Source organism: Mobula hypostoma, chromosome 14 (genome assembly GCF_963921235.1).
Source record: "Mobula hypostoma chromosome 14, sMobHyp1.1, whole genome shotgun sequence".
Classification (NCBI taxonomy): Eukaryota; Metazoa; Chordata; class Chondrichthyes; order Myliobatiformes; family Myliobatidae; genus Mobula; species Mobula hypostoma.
The window spans coordinates 1,279,379-1,306,295 of NC_086110.1; the positions used below are offsets into that span (position 1 = coordinate 1,279,379).

At 42.6% G+C, this 26,917-nt stretch overlaps 1 protein-coding gene across 2 annotated transcripts in view; it reads right to left on the bottom strand.

The window, feature by feature from the left end:
- Positions 1 to 26,917, bottom strand: part of dnaaf1 (dynein axonemal assembly factor 1) — a 169,074-nt gene that overhangs the window by 101,870 nt on the left and 40,287 nt on the right. For both annotated transcript variants that reach the window (XM_063066575.1, XM_063066577.1), the window contains exons 4-7: positions 20,362 to 20,435; positions 8,428 to 8,584; positions 7,280 to 7,353; positions 5,776 to 5,938 (exon numbers count right to left, since the gene is read on the bottom strand). In XM_063066575.1, coding sequence (XP_062922645.1) covers positions 5,776 to 5,938; positions 7,280 to 7,353; positions 8,428 to 8,584; positions 20,362 to 20,435 — 468 coding nt within the window. The remainder of the gene's footprint in view (positions 1 to 5,775; positions 5,939 to 7,279; positions 7,354 to 8,427; positions 8,585 to 20,361; positions 20,436 to 26,917) is intronic.

A 26,917-nucleotide genomic window follows, 5' to 3' on the forward strand; every position in this document is an offset into this window, starting at 1 on the left:
TTCACATGTTTTGGACACGTCCGAGCCTTGAAAGATGCTGGAAGGAAGTATTCCAAACTTGCTCAGTACTTTTCAAGGTAAATTTTAAGCCTAACCCTTTGACCGCATTATTTGGTATTGTTGGAGGAAAAGACTTTATTTTGGAGACAACTGATTTACATATTTTGGCTTTTATTTATCTTATAGCTAGGAGGGAACTCTTGCTTAAATGGAAGGATGCTGTTCCACCTGCTCATGCTCAATGTTTACGTGATGTTATGTCAAGCTTAAATTTAGAGAGGATCCGTTGTTCAGTTTTTGAATCTAGCCAAGACTTTTATACATTGTGGGTACCATTTTTAAGTTATTTTCAAAACCTTTGATTTGTTGTAAAAGTACAGATGGTGGCTAATAATATGTTACTATATGATAAGGGTTTTTTCCCCTTTTTTCTCACTTTTCCTAACAGCTTTGACTTAGGGCTTAGATTTTTTTTTGTATAACAAAATTATTATATTTCAATATTATGATTTAATTTAATTTTTATGAATACAGGGTTTTGAGATTGTAAATGTATTTTTAATACTATGTATTTGGTACTATTTTTTTTTCTTTTGACTTATAACATATCTTCTTGTACTCTGTATTCTTCTATGCAGAAACTAATAAAAATATTGAAAGAGGAAAATCTACTGCTGTGCCCAAAGACCTTGGATCTTTGAGCTCTTTGGGAAGAGACCTCAGAAAAAGTGACATAACAGACTTTTAGCATTGTAAACCAGCAAGTTGTTTGTTACGTCTCCCCGCTCGCTGGGAAAAACGGAGACACCTCCTTCTCCCTTATTAGGGGGTGAGAGAGAGCCTGTGGTAAGTCAAATGCAAAGTCTTTGCAAGTTTGTCTTTGCTATTGCTTTGCTCGTGCTTGAGGGTGGGTGATGATGCTTTTTTTTGCTGGTGGAGAGGGGGTTGGTGCTTGCTGCCGCTTACGCACGGGAGGGAGGGGAGCTGGGGGGGGACATTGGAGTTCTTACTTTTAACTGTCGTTCACTCTTTGGGGCACTCTGTTTTCGTGGATGTTTGCGAAGAAAAGCATTTCAGGATGTATATTGTATACATTTCTCTGACATTAAATTGGACCTTTGAACCTTTGAGTAGAGTTTCTCATATGATACTCTCCAAACCAGAGGTCATCCAAAGCCACATTACACCAACTATAAACTCCACAAGGTCAGGGTCATTCTTTAACACTGTGTTTATTGATCCGCATTAGCTCCTGCTTAGCAATTGTTGGATTTTAAATTCTCACTCTTGCTTTCATGTTTCCCCACACAGAACCTCTCCTACTCATCTCTTCCCTTTCTCTCTGAGCTCCTGAAGTTCTCCACCTGTGCTCTTCCAGTTAAGAATTCCAGACTTGAATCACCTTATATCTGTAGCTATAAGAAGCCTAAAGCTTGGAATTTCCTTCCATAAATATCTCTATTCTCCTTCCCCTTAAAAACTTCCTACTTTAAATTTATAAATTGGATAAATTGATTTATTATTACTACATGCACTGAAATAGGGTAAAGACTGTGTTTTGCATGCCATATATACAGGTCATTTCATCACATCAGTACATCAAGGTAACAAATGGGAAATGCAAAAGCACAATATAAGCGGGAGGAGAAGATGGCAGTGCGCCACGCGTGCGCAGCCCTCCGGTGAAAATGATATCGTATCTGTTAAATAGGGGCCGTGGACAATTCTGATTTGATGGAGAATGGACATGAAAGCACAGAGAAACATCTGGAGAAATTTCTGGAACGCCTGTTCGCTGCTGTCGTTACTGTGTGGTTGTGAATATTTCGGAGGGGAGGCCTCAAAATCCCCGGCCTTGCTTTTGGCGATCGAGAAGGAGGTTGAATCGTTCAGACAGAGATGGCGCTCAGTACTCGGTGTCGGAGAGCTGATCAGAGCTCGAAGTTTTCGGATGACTCAGAGTCGGATTGTGGTCAGCATGGCTGGGAGAGTTTTTCTTCCCTTTCCCGTCTGCGTGAGATGTGGGACATTTGAGAAACTTTGAACTTTACTGTGCTCACGGACTTCTTCATCAAGTTATGGTATTGTTACACTGTTTGTAACTATATGTTATAATTATACGGTTTTGTCAGTTTTTTCAGTCTTGGTTTGTCCTGTGTTTTGTGATATCACACCGGAGGAAATAATGTATCATTTCTTAATGCATGCATTACTAAATGACAATAAAAGAGGATTATGAGTCTTCATAATCATAAAAATAAGGTGTTATAATTACAGAGAAAGTAATGCAGGCAAACATAGGCACAAAGCCACAGCAAGGTAGATTGTGGGCAGGAGACCACCGTATCAAAAAGTGGTCCATTCCATAGTCTTATAATGGTGGTATAATAGCTATCGTCAAGCCTGGTCATATGTGCTTTTAGACTTCTGTATTTTCTGCTAGATGCTGGGGCGAAGGGTGCATGTGGATTGAAGACAAGATATCTGAAAGTGGATGGGGTCTTGGATCATGTTGGCTGCTTTACCAAGGCAGTGAGAAGTGCAGACGGAGTCCATGGGCGAAGGGAGGTTAGTTCCCATGATGTTTGGATCTATCACCAAAGAAATAGTGCCGAGAAAACTTGTGGGCAGAAAGAAAGATAAGTCCCCTGGTCCTGATAGAATGCATCCCAAAGTACTGAAAGAAATGGCAGAAGTTGTAGTAGAGGTTTTGGTGATAATTTACCAAAATTCTCTGTAATCTGGGCAGGTCCCAATAGATTGGAAGACAGCTAATGTCATGCCACTGTTCAAAAAAGGATGTAGGCAAAAGGCAGGTAACTACAGGCCAGATAATTTAACATCTGTAGCTGGGAAAATGCTTGAAGCTATAATTAAAGAAATAGATGGGCATCTGGAAAAAAATACATCCATCATGCAATCACAGCATGGATTCAGCAAAGGCAGGTCCTGTTTTACAAACTTACTAGAGTTGTTAAAGGATATAACAAGCACAGTGGATAGAGGGGAATATGTGGACATTATTTACTTGAATTTCCAGAGGGCTTTCAATAAGGTGCCACATAAAAGACTTATCCATAAGGATGCATAGAGTTGGGGGTGATGCATTAACATGGATAAAGGATTGGTTAACTAATAGAAAGCAGACAGTTGAGATACATGGGTGTTACTCTGGTTGGCAATCAGTGGTGAGTGGTGTGCCACAGCAGTCGATGCTTGGCCCACAACTGTCCATGATTAACGATCTGGAAGAGGGGACTGAGTGTACCGTATTTCAGTTTGCCGATGACATTAAATTGAGTAGAAAAGTAAATTATGTAGAAGTTATGGAGAATCTGCAGAAGGATATAGATAGGTTAAGTGAGTGGACAAGGGTCTGGCAGATGAAGCACAATGTTGTTAAATGCAAGATCATCCACTTAGGAAGGAAAAATGAAAGAACAAATTATTATATAAATGGTAAAAATTTGTAGCAGGCTGCTGTGCAGAGCAACTTGGGAGTGCTTGTGCATGAATCACAAAAGATGGATGAGCGAGTGGAGGGAAGGGTTCGTAACTTTGCTGATGACATGAAAGTGGGGGGTGTTGTGGATAGTGTGGAGGCCTGTCAGAGGTTAGAACGGGACATTGATAGGATACAAAACTGGGCAGAGAAGTGGCAGATGGAGTTCAACCCAGATATGTGTGAGGTGGTCCATTTTGGTAGGTCAAATATGATGGCAGAATATAGCATTAATGGTAAGACTCTTGACAGTGTGGAAAATCAGACGGATCTTGGGGTCCGAGTCCATAGGACACTCAAAGCTACTACGCAAGTTGACTCTGTGGTTAAGAAGGCATACGGTGTATTGGCCTTCATCAATCGTGGGATTGAGTTTAAGAGCCGGGAGGTAATGTTACAGCTATAGAGGACCCTGGTCAGACCCCACTTGGAGTACTGTGCTCAGTTCTGGTCACCTCACTACAGGAAGGATGTGGAAACTATAAAAAGGGTGCAAAGGAGATTTACAAGCATATTGCCTCGATCGGGGAGCATGCCTTATGAGAATAGCTTGAGTGAGCTTGGCCTTTTCTCCTTAGAGCGGCGGAGGATGAGAGATGACCTGATAGAGGTGTATAAGATGATGAAAGGCATTGATCCTGTGGATAGTCAGAGGATTTTTCCCAGGGCTGAAGTGGCTAACATGAGAGAGCACAGTTTTAAGGAGCTTGGAAGTAGGTGCAGAGGAACTGTTGTTGTAGTTGTTTCTTTTAGAAAACGCAGAGAGTGGTGAATGTGTGGAATGAGCTGCCAGGAATGGAGGTGGTGCGGATACGATAGGGTCTTTTAAGAGACTCCAGGATAGGTACATGGAGCTTATAAAAATAGAGGACTATGGGTAACCCTACGTAATTTCTAAAGTAGGTATATGTTTGGCACAGCATTGTAGGCCGAAGGGCCTGTATCGTGCAGTAGGTTTTGTATGTTTCTATGGTTTGCAGGTACATCAGGCGATCAAGGCGGCAATGGGAATGTTGGCCTTTATTGCTATAGGGACTGAATTTAAGAGCAGGGAGGTCATGCTCCAACTGTACAGGGTACTGGTGAGGCCATACCAGGAGTGCTACTTGTAGTTCTGGTCTCCTTATTTGAGGAAGGATATACTGGCTTTGCAGGCAGTGCAGAGGAGGTTCACCAGGTTGATGATTCCAGAGATGAGGGGGTTAGACTATGAGGAGAGATTGAGTTAGCCAGGACTATACTTTCTGGAATTCAGAAGAATGAGAGGAGATTTTATAGAGACATAAAATTATGAAAGTGATAGATAAGATAGAGGCAGGAAAATTGTTTCCACTGGTAGATGAGACTAGAATTACTGGACATAGCCTCAAGATTTGAGGCAGTAGATTTAGGATAGAGATGAGGAGGAACTGTTTTCCCCAGAGAGTTAAATCTGTGGAATTCTCTGCACAATGAAGCCGTGTAGGTTAACTCAATAAATATATTTAAGACAAGGTTGGACAGATTTTTGCATAGTAGGGGAATTAAAGGTTATGGGGAAAAGGTAGGTAGGTGAAGATAAGTCCATGGCCAGATCAGCCATGATCTTATTGAAAGGCGGAGCAGGCTCGCAGGACAGATGGCCTACTCCTGCTCCCATTTCTTATGAACTATATCCACAAATTACTGCACTTCCTTGCAAACTTGGGTGGAGTTGTTCCCATGCAAGCCTTGATGCTTCCAGACAGAATGCTTTCTTTAGTTGATGATGATCAATGGGGACATGTTGAATTACTTTCACCTCTTGATGAAATAGAAGCACTGCCACACTTTCATGACCGTGGCATATACATGGTTGGACCAGGAAAGTCACTTGTGGTACAGTTGCACAAAAAGCACAAAATGCTTCACCTTATAGTACGATGGCCAGTATATTTTAATATTGCTTGTATAAAGCCACTTTTAAAAAATTTAATTTAAAGCCACTGTACCAAGAAATTGCAGCTTGTACAGCTGCTACTTCAACTCCAGCAACCCAGGTTTTGTTCTCTGTGCTGGCTGTGTGGAGTTTGTATAGACTCTGATAGCGTGGGTTTTCTTGGTTGCTCCAGTTTCCTCCCACATTCCAAAAAAATGTCCAAGTTGAAAGGTCAACAGTCCACAATACATAGTAAAGGTAGATATTGAGTTGGGGGAATGACGTGAATGTGAAGAGAATAAGATAGAGAGAAAATCAGGGCAACAGGGCTGATCTGACAATTGATAATTTGGATATTACAGGACAACATCCTCACCTTGGCCCCAAGTCCTTCTTGGGTTTATTCTGATGTTTTGTTGAATTGTAGTTACTTGTCTCTGTGTTGTTAGTCTGTTCCTGCTGAGACAGCTGGTCACTTTTGCATTTCTCCTCAATCCTCATTGGATCTCTCTCTTCACCAACTGAGTGTTGCTCATTGGCTAAATACACAACAATAAGATTTGCAGAAAGCTCGATGATGTATTGTTTGTACCCATGTTCTGACGGCCAAATAAATAGGATTGGACAGAATATTATGGAAGAGTGTACGAGGAAGTAGTACGGAATATTCATAAACAAAAATATGGAGTCTATCAGAGTGCTACAATCTATTTTGAGCCATATTGCAAAGTAATATTGTGATGGGCATGGAATATATCAGAAATTGGGCAGCAAGAGATAATTGAATGACTGTAGTGAACATGGAAATATTTTGGAAATCTCTGAATGGTTATGGGCATAATGTGAGGACAATGGAAACTTGGAATACTTTTATGAAAAATATCTGTATACTGTGAACTGCACTCCTCTGGAAATGTAGCTTTCCCTTGCGGTTCTAAATTTTATTTTTATTTACTTTAGAGAACTGGATTTTGAGTGGCAAACTCCACATTTACCTGTTATCCCTAACTGCCCTTGAGAAGTTGTTGGTGAGTGATCCTCTTGAACAGTTGCAATCCTCTCAGAGTAGGTATTTTTAGTGTTGTAAGGTAGGGAGTTCCAAGACTTAGATCCAGGAAACGCAAAGCAAACTTTGTAGAAAGAGTGGGTTAATTTAATGATGCTGTATCAATGAGCAACGTTCTGATCACATGACAAATACCACTGTAACATGCTGTAGGGTTTCACTGCTGTGTAACATGCTGCAAGGTTTCACTGATAATGTAATGGTTTCTCTGTAGCAGCAATGTTTGGATTATGACTAGAGATAATGGGGTTTGGAATGCTGTTGTTCTTTCTTGAGTCTGGAAGAGAGATTCTTCACCGTCTTTTGCCAGGAGAAATGAGGAGGGAAGGCGCGGATGGAGAGGGTTGGTAGACCGCCAGACGGGGTGGACTTGGAGTGAGGGTCTGAAGGGCAGCGCCGATCGGGGGAGGTCAATGGTGGACAATTGGTGATCAGTGAATTCCAACATTGTGCAATAGACTGTTTCATAAGATTCAGCTCTTTTTTTTTGGGTCTTCTTTACTAACCATATAGTCAAGTCAGAATTAATCGTTTAATCGCATATTGTATACTGCTTGTTATTTCGGGGTACTGATTTGTAACAGGATACACACATCGCGCAGCATCCACCCAAATGAGATTTCTTAAGTTTGGCCGGGCCGGGGGCTATCACCCCCTATATTTAGCCGCTAGCCAAAGCGAGAGTTACACTACATTAAAATGGAGGAATTGAGAGAAGATGTAAAGAGGCAACACCTTCACATTCTACAAAGCCTGTTGCTGTGTAAAGCCAGATGTGTGGTCATAATTCAAAGGCTGCTCCCATCCTACTTACCCTGACAGTCTATGGTTTCTGTTTGTACTTTTCCATGTTCCTCCACAGATAAGGCAAACGGTGAAACAACTGAGCTGCAGTTGAAACATCAAAAGAAGGAAGGAATGAATGTTACAGCATGTAATGATAGAACTTCTAGTGACGGAGTAACATCATACTCAATAAACTTTCAACAGTGCCAATTCTTGTCATGACCAAAAGTCTAATTTGGTCAGTTTAATCACATCAGATTCCTACAGATCTATTTTTTAAACTATTCTTGTCCATCCTCAAAGAGCAATCATATTCCACTCAAACAACAGGAATTCTGCAGATGCTGGAAATTCAAGCAACACACATAAAAGTTGCTGGTGAACGCAGCAGGCCAGGCAGCATCTGTAGGAAGAGGTGCAGTCGACGTTTCAGGCCTAGACCCTTCGTCATATTCCACTTCCATTTCTACCTCCCTTAATATAAACCACAATCAACTTTCATCATCTGAGACTTAATTTTTGAAATGTTCCCCTATAGCCTGCCAATTACAATCATCTTCTTTCTACCCATCAAATGCCAAATATCTCCATTGACTCCTATTTGAATTCACACAATGGTCTCGTCAAACTTTCCTTTGTGATGTGAAATTTATCGATCACTCTTTACATCGTACCACTCTTCCTTCCTTGGTTTACCTTTACATAGACTGTTCAGAACATGCATCACTCCCTTAATATGCCCATGGGGAAATTCTTAAAGGCACTGTATAGTTAAAAAGGGAGTTCTGCTTTCTTTCCATTTAGTTGCAAGATAATGTGAAAATCCATTTGGGTCACTATACAAGGTGGTCTCAAATATCTCATAAAGATTGCCAAATGAAAGCCACCATAGCTAAAATAACAATTTTAGATTATATTCCTGCAGCTCATTCAATACTATAATACATTGTAAAGACCATCAAGAGGAATGATGGAAAGGCATGTCAGAACGATGTGTAAAATAGATCAGCTCTAGAATTCGTGAAAATGTAGCGTCTACCTGTAAATGTTTCCTTATTCTGAAAATATGCAACTTAAGAATTTAGACGTGACTAAATAGCATGTCATCCATTCAAACACAAGGCACTATCAAAACAAAGGGAATAGTAATTAAGGTCAACAGGATGAGCTCCTCACCTGGATCCTTTGTCCTTCATAGCATCTTCGTGGTGTTTTGTGGGACTTTTTTCATTTCCTTCCATGCACTTGGCTCCTTCGTGATCAAATAAACTGTTACATTCTCCCTCATTTCTCACAGGTTCCATTCCGTCAACAGAGGACATTTGCACGGTGGCTGAAATACATTCGTTAGTAAGTGGAGTATATAAAGTTGGGCTTCACAGAACAACTGTCTTCTCAATCTAAGAAAGGCACCAAATAAAAAAGGTCAGGCATTGATTTGCAATGTCAATGTACTGCTGAAGGTACATAGTACTATCAGACTCTTCAGCAGCGAAATGGGGGGGTAGTTGACAAATACCAAAAAATACAAATATCGAGGGGCTGGTCCATCCAGCAGGTATACGGTATTCCAAACCCCAGGTATTACAGTACAACTGTGTCCCACCAAACCCAAAATCATATCCTGTCCATGAAAAGAGAAAAAAGATAACAATCCAAGCCAATTTGAAAAAAAAGCAAGCATTCTGCAAAATTACTTTTCAATCCATTGAGTTAATCAAGACAAATCTAATCTAAAGGAATCTTCTACACAAGAAATTATACAGATGCTGGAAATCCAAAGCAACATACACAAAATGCTGAAAATTCCATGTAAATGAACAGACAGTTAACATTTCGGGCTAAGAGCCTTCTTCAGGACTGGAAAGGAAGGAAGAAGGCAGAATAAAAAAGTGTGGGGGGGAAAGAGGATAGTTAGAAGGTGATACGTGAAGCCAGGTTAGGTGGAAAAAGTAAAGGGCTGGAGAAGGAGGAACCTGATAGGAAAGGAGACTGGACTATAGGAGAAAGGGAAGGAGGAAGGGCACCAGACAGAGTTGATGGGCAGGTGAAAAGAGGTAAGAGGCCAGAGTGGGCAGTAGAAGAAGAGGGGAAGGGGAGGGATTTTTTTTTTAAACCAGAAGAAATCAATATTCAGGTCATCCAGTTGAAGGCTACCCTGATGGAATATGAGGTGTTGCTCCTCCTTGAGGTACCATGATGAAGTCACTAACAGGAGACCATAGACTCACATTTCAAACTGGGAATGGGAATTAAAATGGACCACCAGGAATTTCCACTTTTGGCAGATCTTCATCTTCTTTTTCGGAAGCCCCCTTGGATCATAGATGAGTTGGTTTCTCTCTGGTTCTGTAGGTTTAGAGGTTGCTGATGAAGTCAATATGGGGCCCCAGATTCTTCAGCCTCTGGGTTAGCAGGTGGCTGATGTCACAGGTGGGTGTGTAACTTCTGAGATTGTCTGCTCATTCAACAGGCTTCCCTGTACTCCTGACAATGACCTTAAGGTTTTCAATAACACCCTGAATGTTCCTTCTCCACTTTGAGCAGTCAACTAGCAGTGGCTCCAGGAGTCAGTGAAGATGGTGGACTTCTTCAAGAAAGCTTTGGGGATATCCTTGAATGTTTATCTTCTTTCCTTCTAATCTCTTCCTGTGCCAGCTTTACTAATGGAGTATCTGATTCTGGAATCTGGTTTTGGACATTAAGTGGAATTTATTGCCATGTGCACAGTATGTTGAGGTACAGGTACAATGATAAAGATGTTTACAGCACTGCAGAAAGGTTCAATAAGTCATGTACCTGTTTGTGGTAATGGGAAATTCTGCATTAGCAACTCTTCTTCGCTTGCTGCTAAGAGCTCTCTTTGATGTATTCGACTTTGCAAAGGTGTTAACAATTTATTTCTGTTGAAGCAATGTTCTTGCAAGAATTGTAGCACTATCTGCTTTATCATCAACCGCAGACCAGACATATTCTAAGAAATACTCATCTCTCTGCACGTCGAGCTGTCTCATCTATCTGAAGGTCAACTTGCTTATGCGTCTAGTTAGAGCCCACCGCTCCATTGTGAGGGTTGGCTCTCCGTGATCATCACGACAATATAAGGACTTTGTTACGAAGTGAGCCCAAAAGAGTCTCTGTCTCTTTTATTCTGAGTAAAGTACTAACTCTGCTGCAACAGTTTTGGCGTAGTCGGCAGGATCCCATTGACGGGATTTGGACATTTAGGCACAGTAAGGTCTGCAGGGGAGGTAAGGATTCCCCCTGTCCCGGGCTCCAGCTCCAGGGGAGTCCGGGTGAGTACGGCAGGAGGCCATACAAGAAGACAAATATTTAATTGAGACTACGAGCTCATGTCGAAACGGGACCTTGGTGAGCGCTCTGTCCGTTTGTGTCCAGTGTTATGTGTGACTTATTGTGATGTTGGCGATCATATAAGTTCTTTCCAAAGCAGGAATTAATCATGGGACAGAAAAGTAGTACTGGTAGAGTTCCAAAAATTGGCACTCCCAGTAGAAGAAAAGGAGAAACACGCAAGGTCTTGGGATTCCAACTGAGGTAGGAGATAGTGATCCAAAATTCAGCGGGGACGTTGGCGGCTAATGATCCCTACCCGAGGCCTGGATCACCAGTGGACATAGTTTTCCAAGAAACTGAGGTAGGTAGTTACGTGACCCCTTTCTGTCCAAATCTGTATGGGTGGTACCGGTATCAATCTCTAGAAGAAGGGGACTCGCCCTATAATGGGACTCTAAAGCCTCACATTATCCAAGCATATTGGAATGACGTTAAAGTGGGAAACGGCAATCCCAACTGGGATTTACTATACATCTTGAGTTGTTTTCCCATCTGGAAAATAATTGGAGAAAAGTATAATCCGCCCATAGCGTCAAAGAAACTGGGGCCCCCAATATTAGCCTCAGCCCCCATAGAACGAGTCATCACCTCCCCATCAGAACCAACTGTGGGTGTATTTCCTCGATTGGAGGAGCCGAAAGCGCCCCATGGGGACCCCTGGCAGGAACCTATTGACTATGCTTTAGCCCTTCATCCGCCCGCATATGAAGAAAGCGGGAGACCACAAAGAGAGGGGAGGGAACTGGCTCGTGCGAACAGTACGCAGACTGCTAGTGGATCGGGATTGGTTCTCCGCTCCGGACGTGAATTGTCCCCAGCGCAACGAGAACCCCGATTGAATACTGACAGTAATCAATCCGAGGTTAGCTTCTCTAATACCTCTCAATTTCCACGCATCATGGTCGGAAACGCTCCAATTCTGCGTCCTTGGACTCCAGGCGAGGCTCGGGACATGCTTTCTAACGCTCCTAATCCCCTCAAGAAACCCGCTGCCTTTCTAAATTGGCTTGAACAAACCTGTATTATTTACGACCCTTTGCCTGCTGCAACACTGTTGACCGTAGCAAACTGAGATTGACCAGAACATCTGAATTAGATTCAGGTTTATTATGCCTGGCATGTATCATAAAATTTGTTAGCTTAGCAGCAGCAGTTCAATTCATTACATGATAATATAGAAAGAAAAATAAATAAATAGATTATAGTAAGTATATATATGCATATTGAATTGATTAAAATAGTGCTAAAACAGAAATTATACATGTTAAAAAAGTGGGGTGGTGTTCATGGGCTCAATGTCCAATTAGGAATCGTATGGCAGAGGGGAAGAAACTGTTCCTGAATTGCTGAGTGTGTGCCTTCAGGCTTCTGCACCTCCGTCCTGACTACATCCCAGACTCCTGAAAGAGGTGGCTGAAGAGAAAACATATGATCATGATAAAGGTCATGATCTTTCAAGAATCACTTGATTCTGTCATGATCCTAGAGGACTAGAAAATTGATAATGTCACTCCACTCTTTAAGAAGGGAAGAACACAAAGGAGAGGAAATTATAAGCCAGTTAGCCTAACCTCAGTGATTGGGAAACTGATGGAGTCCACTAGTAAGGACAAGGCTTCAGGTTACTTGAAGACTAATGAGAAAATAAGTCAAAGTCTGCATGGTTTCTGTGAAGGGACATCTTGCCTGACAAATCTATTGGAGTTCTTTGAGGAAGTAACAAGCAGAGTGGACAAGAGGCAGTGGATGTCATTTACTCAGATTTTCACAAGGCATTTGATAAAGTGTCTCACAGGAGGCTGCTTAACAAGATAAAACCCTATGGTGTTACAGGAAATGAACTGGCATAGACAGAGGAATGGATGACAGGCAGGAGGCAGTAATTGGGAACACCTTATATTCCGTCTGGGTAGCCTCTGGCATGAACATTGACTTCTCTAACTTCCATTAATGCTCCACCTCCCCTTCGTACCCCATCCGTTATTTACTTTTTATTGACATATATATATATATATATATATATATATATATATATATATATATATATACTTTTTTCTCTCTTTTTCTCCCTCTCTCCCTCTCACTATACTCCTTGCCCATCCTCTGGGATTCCCCCCTCCCCCTTTCTTTCTCCCGAGGCCTCCCATCCTATGATCATTTCACATCCCCTTTGCCAATCAACTTTCCAGCTCTTAGCTTCATCCTTCCCCCTCCTGTCTTCTCCTATCATTTCGAATCTCCCCCTCCCCCTCCTATTTTCAAATCTCTTACTATCTTTTCTTTCAGTTACTCCTGACGAAGGGTCTCGGCCTGAAACGTCGACTGTACCTCTTCCTAGAGATGCTGCCTGGCCTGCTGCGTTCACCAGCAATTTTTATGTGTGTTGCTTGGGAATAATAGGGGTCTTTTCTGGTTGGCTGTCAGTGACTACTGTTGTTCCTCAGGGGTCAGCATTGGGACAGCTAATTTTCACATTGTTTGTCAATGATTTAGATAGTGGAATTGATGGTTTTGTAGCAAACCTTGCAGATGATACGAAGACAGGTGAAGGGGTAGGCAGCGTTGAGGAAGCAATGCTATTGCGGCAGGACTTGGACAAATTGGAAGAATGGCAAAAATGTGGCAGATGGGAAATGTATGATAATGCATTTTGGTAAAAGGAACAAAAGTACAGATTATCTTAATGGGGAGAAAATCCAAACATCAGTGGTGCAAAGGGACTTGGGAGTCCTCGTGCAAGATTCCCGAAAGGTTAATTTACAGATTGAGTGTGGTAAAGGCGGCAAAAACACTTGCCATTTATTTCAAGCGGAATAGAATATAAAATCAAGGAGATAATGTTGAAGTCTTATAAGACATTAATCAGGCCGCACTTGGAGTATTGTCAACAATTTTGGGCACCTTATCTCAGAAAGGATGTACTGTCATCTGGAGACAGTCCAGAGGATGTTCACAAAGATGATTCCGGGAATGAAGAAGTTAACATGTGAGGAGTGTTTGAGAGCTTTGGGCCTGTACTCACTGGAAATCATACGAATGCACAGGGATTTCATTGAAGCCTACCGAATGTTGAAAAAGCTAGATAAGCTGGCTGTGGAGAGGATGTTTCCTCTGGTGGGGGTATTCAGAACTAGAAGGCACAGCCTCGACAAAACTGAAGTAAAGAGGAATTATTTTAGCCAAAGGGTGGTGAATTCATGGAATACTCTGCCACAGATTGCAGATGAGGCCAAGTCCGTGGGTATATTTAAAACAAAAGTTGACAGATTCCTGATTGGTCAGGGTATCAAGGGATATGGTGAGATGGCACATGTATGGTGTTGAATGGGATCCAGGATCAGCTGTGATGAATTGGTGGAGTAGACTCGATGGGCTGAATGGCTTAAGTCTGCTCCTATGGCTTAGGGACTTATGGTCTAACAATGAGAAGAAGGCATGCCCTGGGTGATGGGGTTCCTTAATAATGTACATCACCTTTCTGAGGTATTGTTCCTTCAAGGCATTTTGGATAATACAGAGGCGAGTACCTAAGATGGAGCTGTCTAATTTTATGACTTTCTGTAGCATGATCCTGTGCAGTAGCCTCCGTCCCCCTCCATACGACAGTAATTCAAGCCTGTCAGAATGCTCTCCACAGTACATCTATAAGTTTGAGTGTTTTAGTTGACAAACTAAATCTCTTCAAACTCCTAATGAAATATAGCTGCTGTTTTACCTTCTTTATAGCTGCATCAGTATGTTGGGACCGGGTTAGAATCTCAGTGATCTTGACACCCAGGAAATTTGTCAGTCTCTCCACTTCTGATTCCTCTATCAGGATTGGTTCATGTTCCTTCGTCTTACCCTTCCTGAAGTCTACAATCAGCTCTTTCGTCTTACTGACATTGAGTGCTAGGTTGTTGCTGGGACACCACTCAACAAAGCTGGTATATCTCGCTCCTGGACGTCCTTTTGTCTCCATCTGAGATTCTACCAACATGGTTGTATCATCAGCAAATTTATAGATGGCATTTGTGCTATACCACACAGTCATGGGTATAGAGGGAATAGAGCAGTGGCCTAAGCACACAGCCCTGAAGAACACCAGTGTTGATTGTCAGTGAGGAGGAGATATTATCATGTCAGACCGAGAGTGGGAACCAGATTCAAAATGTTTGGCCACAAGGAAGTTCTGCTTTTGGTAGATGGAGTGGAGGTGCTTGCTGAAGTAGTAGCCCAATTTATGGCAGGTGTCCCCAGTGTAGAAGGGGACACATCGGGAGCACCGGACACAATTTATAATCACATCAGATTCGCAGGTGAAGTGTGCCTCATCTGGAACGACTGCTGTGGCCCTGCATGGAGATGAGGTTGGAGATGAGGTATGAGATGAATGGGCAGATGTAGCACTTAGGCCACTTACAGGAGGGAGACTAAAGCGGAAGGATGAATGGACAAGAGAAACGCAAGGCAGCAATACCTGCAGAAAGCGGGGGATAGGTAAAAAGCATTTTTTAGTAGTAGGATCCCTTTGGAGATGGCAGAAGTTGCGGAGGATGATATATTGGATGTGAAGGCTCATAGCGTGGTATGTAAGGACAAGAGGAAGTCTATCATTGTTAGGGTAGCAGGAAGATGAGATGAACATGGATGTTTGAGAAATGGAGGAGTTGTGGGTGAAGGCAGCATTAATAGTGCAGAGAAATGCTGTTCTTTAAAAAAAAGGACATCTCTGATGTTCTGGAAAGGAAGATGTGGCAGAGGCAAAGGAACTGAGAATAGAGAATAGCATTTTTAAAAGATGGGAAGAGGTATAGAAACAGAAAATCTACAGCACAATACAAGCCCTTTGGCTCACAAAGCTGTGCTGAACATGTCCTTACCTTAGAAGTTACCTAGGCTTACCCACAAGCCCTCTATTTTCCTAAGCTCCATGTTCCTGTCCAGGAGTCTCTTAAAAGACCCTATCGTATCCGCCTCCACCACCATCACCGGCAGCCCATTACATGCACCCACCACTCTCTGCACAAAAAACTTAAACCTGACATCTCCTCTATACCTTCTTCCAAGCACCTTAAAACTGTAGCTTCTCGTGTTAGCCATTTCAGCCCTGGGAAAAAGCCTCTGACTATCCACACGATCAATGCCTCTCATCATCTTATATACCTCGATCAGGTCACCTCTCATCCTCTGGCGCTCCAAGGAAAAAAGGCCGAGTTCACTCAATCTATTCTCATAAGGCATGTTCCCCAATCCAGGCAACAGACTTGTAGATCTCCTCTGCACCCTTTCTATGGTTTCCACATCCTTCCTAGACCCAGTTGGTGGCATAGTGGCATCAGCGTCGGACTTCGGGCCGAAAGGTCCCAGGTTCGAATCCAGCCAGCCGGCTCCCCTGCACGCTTTCCATCCGTGCTGGGTTATGAGCTGGTGATCTCTTTGGAAACTCACCCGGCAGAAGGCAATGGCAAACCACTGCTGTAACTTGCCTCGTACGCGATTCCTCACTACATCAGAGAGGCGGGGAGGGAAATCATCCGCTAACCGGAGAAACTCTGGATGCAACGTACCTTTCCTTTCCTTTTTCCTGTAGTGAGCACAGTACTCAAGTGGTATACTATTCCCTTGTATAGTCAAGATAACAATGGGAATTAGTAGGTTTATAAAAGATGTCAGTCTTTTATAAGATGACAAAAGATGTTTGTCTCCAGAGATGGAGAAAGAGAGATTGAGAAAGAGGAGGATGGTGTCAGAAATGGATCAAGCGAATTTAAGGGCAGGATGGATGTTGGGGCAAAGTTGATGAAATTGACGAGCCCATCATGGGTGCATGAAACAGCACCAATGTAGTCATCAATGTAGCAGAGGAAGTGTTGGGGAGTATTACCGGGAAGGCTTGGAACATGGACTGTTCTACCTAGCTAACGAAAAGGCAGACACAGTTGAAGCTAATGCAGGAGCCCATGGCTAGCCCTTAACTAGCCCTCAACTCTGGAGAAATTGGGAGAAGCTGAAGGAAAAATTGTTGAGAGTGAAGCCCAGTTCTGCCAAATGGAGGAGGGTGGTGGTGGAGGGAAATTGGCTGGTTCTTTTGTCAAGAAAGAAGCAAAGAGCTTTGAGGCCTTCTTGATGGGGGATTGCTGTATAGGGACCGAACATCCATCGTGAAAATGAGGCACACAGGGCAAGGAATTGAAAGTTACTGAGGAGATCGAGAGCATAAGAAATGCCACAGATGTAGGTGTGATGGGACTAAACCAAGTGGGATAGAACGCAAGAAAGGTTCAATGGGGAAGGAGCAGGAAGTACCAATAGAGGGGCCACATCAGGAGCACAGGACACAATGGGTCACAGTTTGGGGTCACAGTTTGAGGATAGAGGGGAAGCCTTTTAGGACCGAGATTAGGTAAAACTTCTTCACACAGAGAGTGGTGAATCTGTGGAATTCTCTGCCACAGCAAACTGTTGAGGCCAGTTCATTGGCTATGTTTAAGAGGGAGTTAGATATGGCCCTTGTGGCTACAGGGGTCAGGGGGTATGGAGGGAAGGCTGGGGCGTGGTTCTGAGTTGGATGATCAGCCATGATCATAATAAATGGCGGTGCAGGCTCGAAGGGCTGAATGGCCTACTCCTGCACCTATTTTCTATGTTTCTATGTTTCTAATCAATGATCCGAGCAGATTCACAGCTGACATGTTGCTTCACCTAGAAGGAGTGTTTGGGGCCGTGAATGAAAGTGAGGGAGAAGTTGAAGTGGCAGGTGTAGCATTCAGGCTACTTGCAGGGACAAGTGCCGAAAGGGAGGATAGTGGGTTGGATGAATGGGCAAGGGAATCGCGGAGGGAGCCCTCAATTTGAAATGTTTTGATAGTATATGTCTTCATTTTATTGAGAGGGGAACGGGGTATATGAAAGTAAGATATGGATGGATGAATCAGAATAAGATTTATTATCACTAACATATGTTGTGAAATTTGTTGGTTTGCAGCAGCAGTAAATACAATCCATAAAATTTACTAAAAATTATTAAAATGTGCAAAATAGTAAGGTAGTGATCATGGACTATTCAGATTATGGAGGGGCAGAAGCTGACCCTAAAATATTGGGAGCGTGTCTTCAGGCTCCTGTACCTCCTCCCTTATGGTATTAATGAGTAGAAGACATGTCCTGGATATTGAGGATCCTTAAAAATGAATGCTTACCTTTTTGAGGCATCACCTTTTCTGAAGAGGTTCTTGATGGTGGAGAGGTTGCAGCCCACGATGGAGACACTATCTCTCCACAGTACATCAGGTCATAGAGCACTACAGCAGGGAAATGGGCATTTTGGCTCACCTACTCTTTCCTGTACTGAATCCACAGGCTTCCATACCGCTCTCATCTACATACCCATCCAAAAGTCTCTTAAATGTTATGTTGAACCCTTATTTAACACTTCCGCTCTCAACTCATTTCACACTCATGCCACCCTCTGAGTGAAGTAGCTCCTGCAGATTCCCCTTAAATATTTCACCTTTGACTCCAGTTCTAGCTTCACCCAATCTGACGGGAAATTGCCTGTATGAAGTCACCCTGTCTATAGCTCTCATAATTTGGGATCTACCTTCATGCACGTGCGCTTCAAGGAATAAAGACCTAACTGATTCAATCCATCCCTGTAACTTTCAAGTTCTGCTAACATCCCTGTAAACTTTCTCTGCATTTTTAAAAACTTATTGATTTCTCCTGTAAGTAGATGACCAGAACCACACAAAATGCAACTTCACTCTAACATCCCAACTCAATGCTCTGAGTTATGAAGGACGATGTCCAAAAAGCTCTTTTTACAACCCTATCTATCTGTTTGCCACTGCCAAGGCATTATAGATCTGTTTTCCCAGCTATCTTTATTCCATTGCACATCTCAATGCCCTACGATTTACTGTGTATGTCTTACTCAGGTCTCCCAAAGTGCAATACCTCACATTTGTCTGCATTAAATTCTATCTGCCATTTTAGCCCATTTCACAGCTCGTTCAGATCACTTTGCAAGCTTTGATATCCTTCCTCACTGACCACTACACCTCCAATCTTAATGTCATCAAAAAATTTGCAGATCCAGTTTACCACAATGTCAAAATTATTTATATAGATAATACCTAGACAGAGTAGATCTGGAAAGGATGTTTCCCATGGTGGGTGAGTCTAGGACAAGAGGGCACAGCCTCAGGATAAAGGGATATCCATTTAAAACAGAGATGCAGAGAAATATATTTAGCCAGAGGGTGGTGAATTTGTGGAATTTACTACCACAGGCAGCTGTGGAGGCCAGGTTGTTGGATGTATTTAAGGCAGAGACTGACAGGTTCCTGATTGGACACAGCATCAAAGATTATAAGGAGAAAGCTAGGGAATGGGGTTGAACAGAGGAAAAAAGATCAGACATGATGGAATGGCTGAGCAGACTCGATGGGGCAAATGGCCTAATTCTGCTCCTATGTCTTATGGTCATATAAACAATAGACACAGTACCTATCCCTGAAGCACACCACTAGTCACTGGACTCCAGTCAGAGAAACAACCATCTATTACAACTCTCTGGCTTGTCCTGCTGAGCTAACATTCAATCCAATTGACTATATCCTGAATGCCAAGCAATTTGACAGCTTTCTGGACCAGCATCCCATGTTGGACTTACTAGTGTCCACGTAGACAGCATCCACTACGTTTCCTTCATCAACCTTCTTGGTAACCTCCTCAAAAAACTCTATAAGATTGGTTAGACATGGCCTGCCAAATACAAAACCATGATGATGATCTGTAATTAAGTCCTATATATCCAACTACAAAGATATCTTGCCCTCCAAAACACCTTCCAATAATTTACCAATGACTTAAGTCAGGCTCACTAACCTACAATTTTCTAGCTTATTCTCAGAGCCTTTCTTTAACAACAGAACCACTAGAGTCTTTGATGACATACCAAAACTCCTTAACTGCCCGATAAAATACAGCCATTGGCATGCTTTCTTCATAACTGCATCAAAATGTTATGCCAGGATGGATGTTCAGAGGAACTTGAAGCTCACCCTTTCCATTGCAGACCTTTCAATGAAAACTGTTGTGCATTCTCCCAATTTCCCCTGCCCGAAATCAATAATCAATCTCTAGGTCTGATGTTTAGTTATTGAGATACAACTCCCATGTATACCTTCTCATCAGCACCTAAGATTCTGCCAACAGTTTTGCCATTGTTGAATTTATAGATGGCGTTTGTACTGTGCCCAGCCACAGAGACATGAAAGTAGAATGACTAGAGCAGTCATTACATCAGTTCCAGTTCTGATGAAAAATCATTTACCTGAAACCCTCTCTCCATTGATGCTACCTGATCTGCTGATTTTCTCCAGTTATCTTTTTCTGTGTTTGCAGACTCCCAGCAACCATTGTGTTTTTGCTTATATGTTACAGTAACTGCATTTCCCTGCAGGTACAATTTGATTGCAATGCTGCATCTGGTTCCAGCTTTCACAGCCAAATTCAGCTACAGATTCAAATTGCCTGCCAGACTTTCAGTAATCACTCAACTCTTATTGCCAAATCAAGCAGAAGACAGGAGCTCCACAACACAGGCAGGATTGTAGACCACATTATTGACAATGTGTGTTGGCAATGTCATTTAACTAAAATGAATGGCCTGAAAGATGGAGTGAGGGGATGCGCCATAATTCTCCATAGAAGCAGCTGCGTGGCAGAGTGACCATCAGTTCAAAAGACTGCTACCATCCTACCCACCTTGGTATTCTCTAGTTTCCATATGTGGCTTCCTGTCACCCATTCCTAACATGGTGTCTGGTAGGACAACTGAGCTGTGATTTAAACAAAAAAAAGGAATATTAGAACATGATTAAAGTCTAAGAATACAAAAAATATATAAAAATACAGTATGCTGGAAACCTTCAGCAAATCGGACAGCTATGTGAAAAGAAAAACTAAATTAGTTTCAGGTCCAAGATCTTTAATAACTAGGAAAGAAAAAAAGTCAAGTCATAGTTTTAAGTTTCATAGAAGGTAACAATAAAGATGCACAGGACAAAAGGGAATGTCATGATCAGGTGAGGCCAGGGGGACGGGGTGCAGATGTTCTCTGATCAAGTGGGGAAATAGGAGCAATCTTAATATGCTAAACAAAGGAGTGCAATGTGCTGCAATATATACGACTGTGGGAAACATCCAGCAGGTAAGGCTGTGCTAATGAAGACAGAAAAACTGATGACTTATAGCAGAAAAGGCCTGCTCTGAAAGAGTGAGTTACTAATGCATCATTGCTAAATCCTGACCTCACACAAAAGTTCAATGTTTCATCATTTATCTCCCCCTCACCCACTCCCGCACCCCACAATTTCTATCCTGTTTTCATTTTCACATGGTCCATTTCTGATTCCTCCCTCCACTTACTGGATCCCTCCATTTCCATTGTAGATTGTCTTTACATATACATCCTACAGACTCTCATTCCCTCGCACTCTGCTTACTGAAAGGACTCAAATCCATTATTCCAGTTCCTCCATTCCTCTTATATTTGCTTCAATGACTTTCCACACTAGTGCCTCTGAAATATCTTCCTCCTTCTTGAACATTGGGTCTCCCAAGTCCATTGTAGCAGGGAAGAAGCCATGTTTCAGAAGAAAGGAAGATATTTATTTTTAGCAATACAGCACGGAACAGGTCCTCCCTGCCCAATGATCTGCACCACCGAACCATTCACCTACTTAAACCCCCTAGCCTAATCACAGACAATTTATAATGACTGTTATTAGACCATAAGACATAGGAGCAGAATTAGGCCATTGAGTCCGCCCCACCATTTCATCATGACTGATCCCAAATCCCATTCAATCCAATACATCTGCCCTCTCACCTTATCCCTTGATGTCCTGAACAATCATGAATCTATCAACTTCCACTTTAAGCATACCCCGGACTTGACCTCAACTACAGCTGTGGTAGACCGCCCCACAGATGCACCAATCCTTGACTAAAAAAAAATTCTTCCATACTTCTGTTCCAAAAGGTCACCCCTCAATTTTGAAGCTGTGTCCTCTAGATCTGAATACCCCACCATAGGAGACATCCTCTCCATATCCACCTTATCTAGTCCTTTCAACATTTGGTAGGTTTCAATGAGATCCCCACACATTCTTCTAAATTCCAGTGAGTACAGGTCCAAAGCTGCCGAACACTACCCATATGTTAACCCCTTCATTCCCAGAATCACCCTCGTGAACCTCCTCCAATATATACATCCTTTCTGAGATAAGGGGCCCAAAACTGTTGACAATACTCCAAGTGCAGCCTGACTAGTGTCTTATAAAGCTTCAGCATTATCTCCTTGTTTTTATATTCTATTCCACTTGAAGTAAATGCCAACATTGCTTCTTACCTTCTTTACCACAGACTCAACCTGTGAATTGACCTTCTGGGAGTCTTGGAGGAGGACTCCTAAGTCCCTTTGCACCTCTGATGTTTGATTTTCTCCCCATTTAGATAATAGTCTACCCTATTGTTCATTTTACCAAAAACGCATTCACATACATTTCCCAATACTGTATTCCATCCGCCACTTCTTGCCCATTCTTCCAATTTGTCAAAGTCCTGCTGCAATTACATTGCTTCCTCAGCACTACCTACCCCTCCACCTATCTTCATATCATCTACAGACTTTGCCACAAAGCCAACAATGCCACTATCTAAATCACTGACAAACAATGTGAAAAGTAGCAGTCCCAATACTGACCCCTGAAGAACACTAGTAGTCACTAGCAGCTGTTACGTACCCCATAACTGGGTTGCCAAACCAGCAGAAATGGATCACTCAGTTGGAGTCTGGAGTACTAGAACTAAGAAAGTTTTATTAAAGAAACAAGCAACACAGTAATCGAAAGGATAATAAATGCAACAGTTCAGTGATGATAAACACACATGTGCACAGAATTAAGATAACAGCATCAATCAAGCTCTATCGTTGTCTAGGGGTAAATGACCAAATTTCAAAATGACTCAAAGTTCAGTTCGCAGTAATCGTTGCCATGGCGATGGACAGCGTGGGGGAAGAGACAGAGAGAACAGGAACAACTGATCATTCAGAACACTGCTTCACTCACAGACCAGCGAGATGGCTCACAGACCAGCGAGATGGCTCACAAACAGCTTTTGGGCGGGTCCTTGGTGATGTCACCTGAGGTCACCGACTGTGACCCCTCCTCCAGATGCGGTCGATCCTCTGCAGTGAACCCGGCACCCAGGCAAGGGCGGACACACACCGGGTTCCCGCTGATCGTACCTTTCCACCCTTGTCGTTGTCTGGTACTTCTCACCCACTCGTGAGAGGCGCACCGCTTCCAGGGTCTCGTTACCTTGGGTGGCGTGTGTGACCCTGTCTTAGCGAACCTGTCCCTTTTTATCCCCCTGCTGGGGTATCGCCTGTCCACCACTTCAAACAGTTCAGGGTTCAAAGGGGGAGCCGCTCCAGACAGCTCTCTCTCCCACGTCCCTTCATTACACATCTCCAGACGCTGCTCCATTGTTCCTTATCTCTCCTTCCCCTGAGGGCAGGTGGCAGACCAACTGCTGATGCCACTGATGCTAGCCCAGGCCAGCAAACATCTTAATTTTATGTGTATTCTCGTAACACAGCCAATCAGAAAAGACCCCCTTTATTCCCACTTGTTGCTTCCTGCCTGTCAGCTATTCCTATATCCATGCCAGGTCATTTCTTGTAACACCATAGGATTTTATCTTATTAAGCAGCTTCATGTGAGACACCTTATCAAATGCCTTCTGAAATTCCAAGTAAATGACATCCATTGCCATTGCTTTGTCCACCCTGCTTGTTAATTCCTCGGAGAACTCTAACAGATTTCTCAGTCAAGATTTCCCTTCACAGAAACTATGCTGACATTTGACTTATTTGATCATTAGTACCCCAAAACTTTATTCTTAATAAACACTTTCCCAACCACTGAGGTTAGGCTAACTGGCCTATAATTTCCTCTGTTTTGTCTTTCTCTCTTCTTAAATAGTGGAGTGACATTTGCAATTTTCCAGTCCTCCGAGACCATGCCAGAATCAAGTGATTCTTGAAAGATCATGACCAATGTATCTGTTATCTCTGCAGCAACCTCTTTCTGGACTCTGGGATGTAGTTCATCCAGTCCAGGTGACTTATGCACCTTAAAACCTTTCAGTTTGCCTAGCACTTTTTCCTTTGTAATAGGATGGCACTCACTCCTGCTCCATGGCATATAGCTAGTGCCTTCCACGATAAAGACTGAAGCAAAGTAATTATTAAGTTCATCGACCATTTCGTTGTCCCCATTACTACCTCACCAACCATTTTCTAATGGTCCAATATCAACTCAGTTCCCTTTCATTCTTTATATAACTGAACAAAACTTTTATTATTGGCTAGTTTGCTCTCATACTTCATTTTTCCCTTCTTATAGTTCTTTTTAAATTGCCTTTTGTTGGATTTTAAAAAGTTCCCAATCATCCAACTTCCCACTCACTTCTGCTATATTATATGCCCTTTCCTTGGCTTTTATGCAGTCCTTAACATCCCTTGTCAGCCATGGTTGCCTACTCCCACCATTTGAGAACAACTTCTTCTGTGGGACATATCTATCCAGTGCTTCGTGAACTAGTCCCAGAAACTTCATCCTCCCCACTAGTATCCTTCTCCAATCCATCTGGGGAAATTCCTCTGTTATACCTCTTTGTAATTTCCTTTATTCTACTGTGAAACTAATACATATGACTTATGCTTCTCCCTCACAAATTGCAGTATGAATTCAATATTATGATCACTGCTACCTAAGGGTTCCTTTACATTAAGCTCCCTAATAATATCTGGGTTATTACACAACACCCAATCTAAAATAGCCTTTCCCCAAGTAGGCTCAACCACAAGCTGCTCTATAAAGCCATCTTGTGTGCATTAAACAAATTCCCTCTCTTACGATCCAACACCAACCTGATTTACCCAATCCCCTTGCATGTCGAAGTCCCCTATTACAATTGTAACATTACCCTTATTGCATGCATTTTCCAGCTCTTTGCAATCTTAACCCCACATCTTGGCTGCTTTTTGGAGGCCTATATGTGATTCCCATAACGGTTTTTTTACCCTTGCAGTTTAACTCCACCCACAAAGATTCAACATTCTCTGTCCCTATGTCACCTCTTTTGAAAGATGTCATTCCATCGCGTACCAATAAAGTCACACCTCCACCTATGCCTCTCTGTCTTTACTATGTGTGCATAATAAACAACTTCATTTCCCAGTGGGCAATGTAAGCAATTCAGCCAAAACTGGAAACTAGTCGCACATGCTCAGTGCTGAACAGCAGTCCAGTAATAAAATATTAGAAACATAGAAACATAGAAAATAGGTGCAGGAGTAGGCCATTCGGCCCTTCGAGCCTGCACCGCCATTTATTATGATCATGGCTGATCATCCAACTCAGAACCCAGCCTTCCCTCCATACCCCCTGACCCCTGTAGCCACAAGGGCCATATCTAACTTCCTTTTAAACATAGCTAATGAACTGGCCTCAACAGTTTGCTGTGGCAGAGAATTCCACAGATTCACCACTCTCTGTGTGAAGAAGTTTTTCCTAACCTCGGTCCTAAAAGGCTTCCCCTCTATCCTCAAACTGTGACCCCTCGTTCTAGACCTCCCCAACATCGGGAACAATCTTCCCGCATCTAGCCTGTCCAATCCCTTTAGGATCTTATACGTTTCAATCAGATCCCCCCTCAATCTTCTAAATTCCAACGAGTACAAGCCCAGTTCATCCAGTCTTTCTTCATATGAAAGACCTGCCATCCCAGGAATCAATCTGGTGAACCTTCTTTGTACTCCCTCTATGGCAAAGATGTCTTTCCTCAGATTAGGGGACCAAAACTGCACACAATACTCCAGGTGTGGTCTCACCAAGGCCTTCTAGTCTAAACCCATGCCAATTTTCTCTTTATTAAGAACAAACATAACATGGTGTCAGAAGTTGGAGTGATGTCTAAACACAGAGTAAATGAATACCGTGCATGACTGAGAAAGAGACTGTGTGAGTACACAAGGTGCTAACAGCAAGTGACGAAGAGAAGCGGGCCAGCAAAGCAAGAGAGCACATTGTTCCTGAAATTCAGCAGTCACCAAATTCATCAAGAAATTTAGGTGAGAGGCCAAGAATTCCCATTGTGGATAAGCTAAGTCCTCCCACACCTTTGCAGTTTACCAGCAGTTTCACTGATAACTGGAAACACTTCAAACCGCAATTTGACATACACTTAGCAGTTAATGGAGCGAGAGGGACTGATGAAAAACTGTAAGTGTCTTTATTCTGCATGTAATTGGTGAAGGGGCTTTAGACACCATAACAGCTTTCAAATTGATGAGACGACGTTTACATTGAACACTCTGATGACAAAATTTGAGTATTTTGTCCCAAGTAAAAACATCATGTTTTTTTTCCCCATGACCAGAAACCAGGTGTTAGCTTTGACCAATACTTAGCTGAGCTACACAAGCCAAGTCCTGTGAATTTGAAGATTTGTGAAACTCACTAGTTAGAGACAGAATAGTTCACGGTACTTCAGATAATGGACTTAGAGAAAGAAGGTTGCGGGGAAAAGATTTGAAGCTGGAAGAGGCTATGAATATGCGTAGGGCAGCAGCACAAGCTAAGGAGGTGCACAGAGCAGACACAACAGTGCATGTTATGAAAACAGAAGAGCAGGGCGCAAAGTGTTTCCCAAAGCATCAGCAAAAGCAAAGAGGAAGGCTCGAACAGCAAATGTGGAGGTAGCCACATTCTAAAGAAATGTCCTGCTTATGGGAAGTCCTGCAATAATTGTGGGAAGAAGCATCGTTCTGCAAAGTGCTGAGAAGCTGGGGCTACCAACAGAAAGGTGCGTGTAGTTGATGAGGAAATGGAGAAAGTCTTTGTGGATTCTCTACAGACTGCTGGTACTGGTAAAACAGAATGAAATGTTGTAACTGTGAATGAAACAGCAATTCCATTCAACCTTGACATCACAGCCCAGGTGAATCTGTTATTCATGGTTGTTTACAAGACTCTCACAGTAAAAGGCAAGATTTACCCAGTGAAGTTAAAAGGCTACACTGGGGAGAATGTTCCTTTGAAGGGGAAAGGAGCTGTACAGTGACCTTCAAGCACAAGGAGCAACACCTAAAGGCACAGCTACTGATTGTAGAAAAGAGTACAGCCAATATTAGGTCTGAGTGCATGTGAAAAGCTCAACTTTGTGAAAAGAGTTTATATAACCAAAA